This window comes from Aphidius gifuensis, linkage group LG2 (genome assembly GCF_014905175.1).
Source record: "Aphidius gifuensis isolate YNYX2018 linkage group LG2, ASM1490517v1, whole genome shotgun sequence".
In the NCBI taxonomy this organism is placed as follows: Eukaryota; Metazoa; Arthropoda; class Insecta; order Hymenoptera; family Braconidae; genus Aphidius; species Aphidius gifuensis.
Window position 1 is genome coordinate 18,370,453 of NC_057789.1, and position 9,355 is coordinate 18,379,807.

The 9,355-nt window shown below is 29.5% G+C and overlaps 1 protein-coding gene across 1 annotated transcript; it reads right to left on the reverse strand.

The window, feature by feature from the left end:
• Positions 1-1,264: 1,264 nt before the first annotated feature.
• LOC122849269 ((E3-independent) E2 ubiquitin-conjugating enzyme UBE2O) lies at positions 1,265-8,006 on the reverse strand. Its single transcript, XM_044147945.1, has 4 exons — positions 6,787-8,006; positions 6,520-6,693; positions 3,224-6,449; positions 1,265-3,154 (listed from the first exon to the last, which is right to left on the reverse strand). Exons 1-4 carry the CDS (start codon positions 7,006-7,008, stop codon positions 2,910-2,912), a joined length of 3,867 nt encoding a protein of 1,288 aa, XP_044003880.1. The 5' UTR covers positions 7,009-8,006; the 3' UTR covers positions 1,265-2,909.
• Between the last annotated feature and the right edge of the window lie 1,349 nt (positions 8,007-9,355).

Sequence of the window (9,355 nt, forward strand, 5' to 3'; positions counted from 1 at the left end):
AGTACCGGGTGAAGCATTGAAAATCTGCTGAAGTAGATTAGTGTGTGTACATACACTTATACTTTTAAAGACGCGGCAGTAAAGTATAAAAATTTTAGACATTAGGGGGCGCTTATTATTTTTTTTAACTATGGTTATAAGGGTGCCCTTTTGCACCCAAAGAGTCGTCCTACTTTGGGATTCACATTCAGCCTTAACAGCCGAGTGTGTCAATTCTATCTCTTTGAGAACTTAGTATTTCCTCGAAAAAATATTGGTCATCATTGGAAACTTTAAAAAAAAATCAGATGGTGAAGTTCACATGGTAAAAGAAAATGAGTAATAAAAATAAAATATCTGTACTAAGAAAAAATATATATAAATTTTCGGACCTAGGTGAATTCAGTTCCGTAATACCCCATGGTTACCCCCTGAGCCATTGTTTTCCGACCGTTTATATACATTAGAATCTGTACCTGGTCACATCTGGTGGAACTGAATTCAGGGTTTCCCAAATTTTCGAAAAAATACAACAAAAACTGAATTTTTTTTTTTTTACAATATCGTCGATATGACGATACGATACGATATGAAGGTAATATGATCACTTGACGATACGATACAAAAGATACGATACGAATACGAAGATATGGAGATTGAAAAATACAATACGATACGAATATACGATACAAGGCCTCATATCGTATCGTATCGTATCACGGCATCACTATCCGAATTACAAGGTACACACATTTATATTTATATATATCCTTAGTACTAGTTCGAAAGTTAATTGATTTATAACAAATAATTATTGTTTCAACTTTGTTTCAAGCAATAAATAATTATATATTTCATTTGTTATCAGAAAACAAGGTCATTTTTTTTCATTTTTTTTTTTTTTTTTTTTGTGAAATAATATATCAATTTCTGGATCTGCTTGTTTTGTAGCAAAGGTATTTCCAGAAAATTATTGTTGAAATTAGTTTTTATAATTTGTACTTGATTATATAAGATAAATATCTTAGTAGACTGTAACGTGAATATTTTTCAGTAACAGCTTCGAAAGAATATATGGCATTTCAGCATCATCAGTATGTCACTTCTAAACTAGCAAGATTGTTGTTAGATATATTTTTTTTACAAAAAAACAGTCAATATTTAGCTTGTTCATGATATCAAATGTCACTTGAGGTTTAAAACGTTATTAAAACAATCATTATATGTTATTAAATAAATAAAATTGTGAATTAGTACTAAGTATATAAAAAAATGAGTCCTATAGTTTGGGGATAGTCCTCGAATTCATTGCTATATCGATGAATTTGTCCCCAAATTACAAGATGCACAAATTTATATTTATATATATCCTCAGTACTAATTCAAAATTCAATTATTGTTGATTTTTTTTAACTCAATTTTACACATATGTACTCAAACTTCAGCAGTATGAAAATTGGACAATATGTGACGTAAATTTTCACTTTACTTACTTTGAAAAAAAAAAAAAAACAAAATATCGGCAGCGTGATTCACAAGTGCATAGTGCTTCCAAAAATATATATTTTTAAATAATTTTTTTCCATCTCAAAGAGATAAATGTGGGCGAATTTGCATCAACGAGAGCAAAAAATGTACTTCAATGATAATTTTAAAAAAAATTCCAGATTGTCAATTTACAATACTTTGTTATTCAGGGTACAAATTTTCTTTGATCAGTACAAATGAGGCCACGTTTATCTCTTTAAAATGCAAATAAATTATTTAAAAATGTTTTTTTTTTAGAGTTATCATGTAAACGTTAGTTAAACATTTTTTATTGCTGAAAAATCCAGTGCACTAAAACTTAAATTTTCTTTTAATAATAATGTGACCTATATTTGCAAATAACAGAACTTCTTTAAATTTATATTTGCTTATATTGGCTAATTTTTATAACTTTTTTTAAGCTGATATTGTTTTCATTTCAATAACGCAAGTTTCAAAATTAGAACTGTCAAACGAATAATGTTTAGATTTATTCATCGTCTTGTTTTGTCGTCCTGAAACTTTTCGTAGATATCACCATATTTTTAAAATTTTCCCTGGTAGAAATATTTCTTCAACTTTTTACAACTTTCTCCGCCTTTTTTCCAACTTTCTTTACCTTTTTACGAAAATGAGCCATGGTTGGAGAAAAGTTGGAAAAAAGTTGGAGTAAATTTTTGGTTGAAGAAAAGTTGGAAAAAAGTTTGAGTAAATTTCAGGTTGGAGAAATGGCGGAAAAAAGTTGGAGTAAATTTTTGGTTGGAAAAATGGCGGACAAATTTGGGTCATTTTCGTAAAGAGGTGGAGAAATGGCGGAGAAAAGTTGGAAAAAAGTCGGAGAAATATTTCTACCAGGGTTTAATTATGTGATTGAGGACATATCCTCCAAATTATATTTTTAGCTACATTTCATCATCATCTGGTTGATTAAAATTTATAAAAAATTTTATGTAACAGTATGATAAAAATGACATACATATCCATATGTAACATCGAAAATACTACAGTACAACATATTTTCCTCGAAATATTTCTACAATATTAAAGAATCACATCGAGATATTCTTTAAATAATTGAAAGTAATTTATCTAAAGAAGTTGATCGAATGTTTAGTCTATAGATTTATAATCTATTGAGTCTACATACACAGGAGTGTTTTACTAAGTAATATTGTATTTTTTTTTTAATTTCATTTATTAACATTTATTAACGAAATCTCCAGGTATTTGACAAAATCGGATTTGATAGTCGTATTTTACGAGATAATTTATCTCACCTTTGTTTATATAGTTTTCTTAAAATTTTTAGATAATAATAGTAATAATAATACAATTCAATAACAATAAGTATTACCAAGTTATCACGATAGTTTTGTAATAGTACGTGTTAATTTACCTTGTAGCTAGCTAGATTTATCCTTTTTTGTATCAGTTGAGTGACTGATCTGTTCTTGAGTAATCAAGTTTTTTGTTGTTACTGGTATTTTAAAAATATTTTCAGTTTCTGATGAATTACTATCTAATTTAATATCTGAAATTATATTTTTCGTGATAAGAACTTGCTTGAAGGTTGCCAGTGTCTTGTAAAGACTTATGCAAAATCCTCGAGATGCCGGGACAAGGGGAAACTGAGGAATAATTTTTTCATCTATAAAAAAAAAAAATGAATTAATTAATAATATATAAATATTGAAAAAATAAGGAAAAATATACAAACCAATTTTTGAAAAGTCTTTAAAAGTTGTCGGTGTTAGTGGTGACAAAGCATGTTGGTTATTATGCCTTTCTGATATTTCGATCCACAGTTCCAATTTTCTCAATAATCCCAACGAATATTTCTCAAAATGTTTAATAATATCATTTTTGAATATAATTGGTGGATTTTGTATCAATTTTGTTTGTGCTTGCACAAGTTTTAAAACAACCATTTCATTATACATTCTTGAATTTTCCTTTCCTTGTTGTGATTCTTTTTGTTTATCGAAACCAGCCTCATTAAAATATGGCTCGGAAACTAATATTAATCCTTGTATTGACACAATTACTTGTAATAATGTTGATGCATTCGTCCATAATTCAGTTCCACGTCCAGCCCAAGTACCAAGTAAACTTACACAAACTTTACCATCTTCATATAAATTTGGGTTAAGACGATCATTGCAGTATGATATATAATGACATAGTGGTGGCGCTGAAGGATAATCAGCTGTCAATTGAAAATCAAATAAAAATAAGCCATCTTCATATGGTGTTTTTTCAGGACCTCTGAACATGATAGAATACAAATCGATTCTATCTTCAAAACCTTTTACCCAAACACCTGGTGGTAAGCTATTTCGTAATAATTTTATTTCTTTTGATACTGTTCGGAAAAAATTTGATGGATCTGTTGGTTGAAACATTGTTAATTTGAACTTATGATAATCTGGTGCACATTCATCAAATGTAAAACCTTCACCATCTAAATAAACTTGTAATGGTATATCAGCAACACGTTCATCACTATTACTATTATCATTTGTTCTAGATTTACAATCGTGTTCAAATGTTGGTGTTAATGTTTTGGGAGCTTTCGTCGTTGTTGTTGTTGTTGTTGTTGTTGGTGTTGGTGTTGTTGTTATAATTGTACCAAGAACAGCATCAGTCAATGCTATTTTTCCTAATCCAAATCTTTTTGATACTTCAGCATGTGCTAAGAGTAGTTGAGCTTTTATAAGGGTACATAATTTCACACAAACATGAGAAGTACCAATATCATAACTATTTATAAATAAATCATTTAATTCTTTACGATTATTTGGTAAATCATCTTCATGCGAATGGAATTTACTACTTGAGTTACTAAAACTCAAACATTCTTTTTTCGAAATATCAGCTGAATAATGACCTAAATCTTCAATATTTTTATCATTAATTTTGGCAGTATTATTATTAGATTTTTTTGGTAAAAATGTTTTTTCATAACTTTCTGATTTTATAGTTATTACTTTTGGAATTTTATTGGATGATGTTTCACCGGTATTATTAACGTTTATTGTAGTTCTGTCGATTGCACCAACTGTTGTTTCCATACTTGTATTGTTATTATCTTGATTTGATGCATGGCCAATTGAATTCTCAAGTGATTCTGAGCTTATTAATTGATGATTGAATAATCGTGTAACTTGATCAGTTATTCGTTGGGCAACATTGGCTCTACCACGTTCTCTTACTCTTTCTAATAAACCTTGAAAATGACTTTCATGAAAAAATGACGTACCCATTAACTTATCCATATACCTACAATCTTTATAGACTTCTAATAAGCGTCGCATAACATCAGTTGTTTGTAACGATGGATTTAGTGTGAATATTTCTTCTAATCTTGACATTGCGATTCTAGCTTTTTCAATGTGTACTGATAGTTTTGGTTTAATATTTTCAGATTTTTCACAAATTTCATTATCAGCAATAAAACAATCTTCGATTTCAGTCTCCCATGATTCATCTGAAGAATTATCGTCCCACACTTCACCATCGTCTGAATCATATTCACCAACTTTATATAAATCTTGTGGCCAACACATTGATATATATCCATCGACCCACCATACTTTGACTCTACCCTCAGGATAGTTATCTAATACTTGTCCAGCAGTACAACTACAATCATCATGAAAATTAGCAATTCTAATGACTAATGTACCAGGGCGGTATTGAAAATCTGGATGATCTTTTAGATCATAAACAGATACTTCACGTTTATCAATAAATACTGGTTGTGGACATTGTGTTGATGTATATGTTTTGAAATAATTAATTTTTGCTGTTCTACCTTGATGATCAACTGATTGTACGACACCATAAATTCGTGATTCATCATCTTTTTGATCAACTATAAAATCACCAGGAAAAAATTCTTTATCATCAAGATGATGTATTGGATATAATTGTGTTGATGGTATATTTTTTTCAACTGAACCATCTTGCCAAACAACAGTTGCTTTTGTATTTGTTGATAATGTTTCAACAACAATTTTATCACCAATTATTAATGGTATTTGAGGTAACTTTTTTTTAGCCTTTATTAGTTTTTTTTTTTTTAACACTTTTGTCATTAATGCTGGTCTTTTTTTTTTTTTATTTCCAACTGATGACATACTTGAACCACCACTTGACATTGTTGATGCTGTATCACTTTGTGAATATGTATCATCTGATTCCCAATTATCTGAATTATCATTATTATCAATTGGCAAATTTAATGCATTATTATCATTATTTTTATATGTATTTGAATTTTTTTTTGTATCATCAAATTGATTAATTTTTAAATCTTTTTCATCTTTTATTTTATTATCAATTATTTTAATACGAGACTTACGTGGACTTTGTTTTGGTATTTGATAATATTGTCTTTGCTCTTTTTTCCACTGTTCACGTGTTATAATAGTATCATCATTTTTTAATATATAAAAATTACGATCACCTACTTGTAATGTTAATGGTTCAAATATATTTAATAATTTCAATTTTTTTAAATTTTCATTTTGAACAAGAAATTTGGGCTGTACTTGATCTGGCCATGTACCATCTTTTGAATATCCACGACATTGCCAATGTACACCAACCCAATCAGCTTCAACTTTTTGTACAATAACTTTTGTTTTTTTTTGTGGTTTAGTTTTACGTTTTGTTAACATTTCTTTTGTACATGTTATCCAGTTTGCATCTTCAAGATATTGTATTGGCCCCCATAGACATTGACCTGGATAAAATTCTGATGAATGAGGAAAATCATTATCGTTTTCACGACGTTCTTCAAAATGTGCAAGTCCTTGGGCATCCATTTCATTAATAACACAATGTGATCCATCTGGTGTTGCAAGCCATAACTTAAAATGTACCATACGTATACCGCCAACCCAAGAATCCATGCAAACAGCTATGTCAGTGCCAAATTCCTTTATAAAATAAACAAAAAAATTAATCATGAATTCAAAATTTATATTGACAGTGTATTTGATTATTTACCTCTAATGGTGCCAAATCTTCACTGCGAATATCTTTCAAAACTTTTTTCGTACCAATTACTTGAACACATGCTGTCAGTTCAATATCTCTGCAATACCCACGTTGAGTATCTTTTCCTTTAATCATCCTCCTGACAACATCACCAGGCATCAGTGTTCTGTCTGCTAATTGTACCTTGAAAAACAAATTATTATGATCATTTATTTTGGTGATGAGTTTGTATTGATTTATAAAAAAATGTCACATAAATAAAAAGTGAAAATATACTTTTTTGGAGCTGATCGATTCTTCAACACCAGTTGGATGCCAGACAACTTGAACTTCTCCTTTTTTTCGTTTAGTGCCTTCATCATTATCAGAGTTTTGATCTGACAATTCTTGATCGTCGTTTTCCATGACAATACCAAATTGAACATTTCCACATTTGTCGGCACGATAGACAACATCCTCATAAAAATATTGAGTATCAATATTTGGATTGGCTGCCATTGTTTGACAATGTAATAACCACTCTTGGCCTTGTCACTTTGTCAGGGCAACTACCAGAGATTACGGCTTTTTTTTGCTATTTACGAGTGATGATTTCAAATTTTCCAAGGTCGCAGTTTTACATTTTTATAGAAATTTGATAATCCGCTAGATCTAATGGGATATTTTACTGTTTACTGGAGGTGAGGGTAAAGAGAACTAACTCAAAGGAATTTCATTACCGAAAGTTTCTTCTCGATTTACAAAATACACGATAATTTGGAAAATTGCAAGTCAATTTTTTTTATTGTGCGAAACTAAAATACCTCGGTTGATATATAAGGTTATGCGTGAGAATACTTGCGCACATAGTAAAAACTGCAGTCAAGCTGATTTTTTAAAAAATTAATTTTTTTTCGTGACAAAAAAATAACATTTTTTTTTTTTTCAAGATCATGTCAGTCGACGAGTTCACCTGATTATGAAATTAAGTTGACAGAAATCTCCAAACTTTTCTGATAATGTAATCAATGATTTTGGTTTAGGTCAAGCAAGCCATGCACCAAAGAAAAGTAAAATTCATAGTACATTTAGTAAAAAATAAGAAATTTTTTGCAATTAATTAATTGATTTTCATTATTTTTCAGATTCCGTCAGTTTAGCTAGTGGCATTTTAAGAGACAATTTTTCCAATTTTACTGACAACAGTGATTTTGGTTTACATAAAACTAGTCAGATATCAGTTAAAGGTAAAAAATATAAACAGTTTTAGGAATATAATTTAATGCTTTTAATTTTATGTGATAATAATTTTATAAAATAAATTTTAGATACAAAATATGATAAAAAAAATATTAAAATATTAAAACAAAACTTTGAAAAAAAACCAGAAACTTAGAAAAAATAACGAAGTTCCCCCGCCGGGAATCGAACCCGGCCACCCGGGTCTTTTACTTGCCAGGCAATGGGTGCATTCCTTTAAAGGCATGTGGCCACTAGCATAGTTTTTCGACCAAGTTCTATGCCATAGCACTTGTGTCACTATATCTCACTAGAAATTTACTAGAAAATGGCCGCCGAGGACTATGTTGAAAAAATGCTGCGTGCAGCATTTTCAGCATAGAACCGCTAACTTCACACTAGTATTTTTTGATACAGCCAACATTAAGAAAATACAACAACAATGGTTAGCGTTATTAATAAATTTGTTTGTTTATATTTACTATATTTACGCTAATATGGTATGTGATTGACTGTCAAAATATCAAATTGTCAACAAATAAGAAAGGTTATATTTTTATTTTTTTTTTATGTGCTTCTAAGCAAGTTGGTACAGCTGAAACAATTTCAAAAAACGATTAAAACGCCGACCTATAGCCGTCATATGTGAACTATTTCTGCCATAGTGCTATGGCATAGAACTTGGTCGAAAAACTATGGTAGTGGGGCTTGCGGCCTGCAGCGCCATGTCTCAATCCTCGGGAATCAGAAAACACCGTAAATGAAAAAGTCTTTCTGACATAGTATTGCGATTCCATCTATTGTGCGAGCTAGAACAAGTTGCCGCCGTAATGGTTTAGCCGACTAGCGGATCTTTCCAAATTCTGAAGTGTAAGCTTCGTAAATAAACTTTTCTTAAGTTGAGCCGAACTCTTAAAAATAGAAATTATTAATTAACGTTTATAATTATCATTCATAAATTAGATTAGGACGAATTTAGAGATTTCGAATATTGTTGTTTGCATTATATTGAAAATGATAAACATTTTTTTGCCGTTTACTGAATTCTACTAAAAAAAAATTATGTTTCATGTGAGTTGATAATATTTACTAAAAATATTATTAGATAAAAGTATAATTTTTTTTTGTTCATATATTTGGAAAATATATGATATTATCACACTAAACTTTTGATTCTCTTAATACGAGCTGGTGATAAAAGCGAATTTTATTCTACAACTTTTTATCATTTTAATAAATATTGATAAAGAATTAAATGCCACTTTATAAACGATAATAAAATAGAATTCTGAATTTGCACTTAACAACCAAATAGTTATGTGTCCGCAAATATTGTTTCAATAAAATTAATATTCTATTTCTACACCAATTTTCGAAAATAGGAAGCTGTTATTTTTGTGCACAATCAAAAAAAGTTAATCCAAATAAACAATTCTATAAAAATGCTATGGAACTTTTTAAGCATCGTATAATTGTACCTTAGGCCTATTGTATTGTTACACCAATTTCATAGTCATACGACAGTGAAAATCATCTGTCACCCTGAGTCGTTAAAGTTTTCAATCTTAAGAATAAACAATAGTCAAAAGTAAAAATAATATAATCAGATTATTGACCGCTTGTGTGC

Bases quoted from the DNA above. Each gene is read 5' to 3' on its own strand.
- LOC122849269 (XM_044147945.1), bottom strand. From the start codon at position 7,008: ATGGCAGCCAATCCAAATATTGATACTCAATATTTTTATGAGGATGTT. The intron at 6,694-6,786 runs GTATATTTTCAC...TTGTTTTTCAAG, and splicing joins AATCGATCAGCTCCAAAAAA to GTACAATTAGCAGACAGAAC. The intron at 3,155-3,223 runs GTTTGTATATTT...TTTTTTTTATAG, and splicing joins TAAAGACTTTTCAAAAATTG to ATGAAAAAATTATTCCTCAG.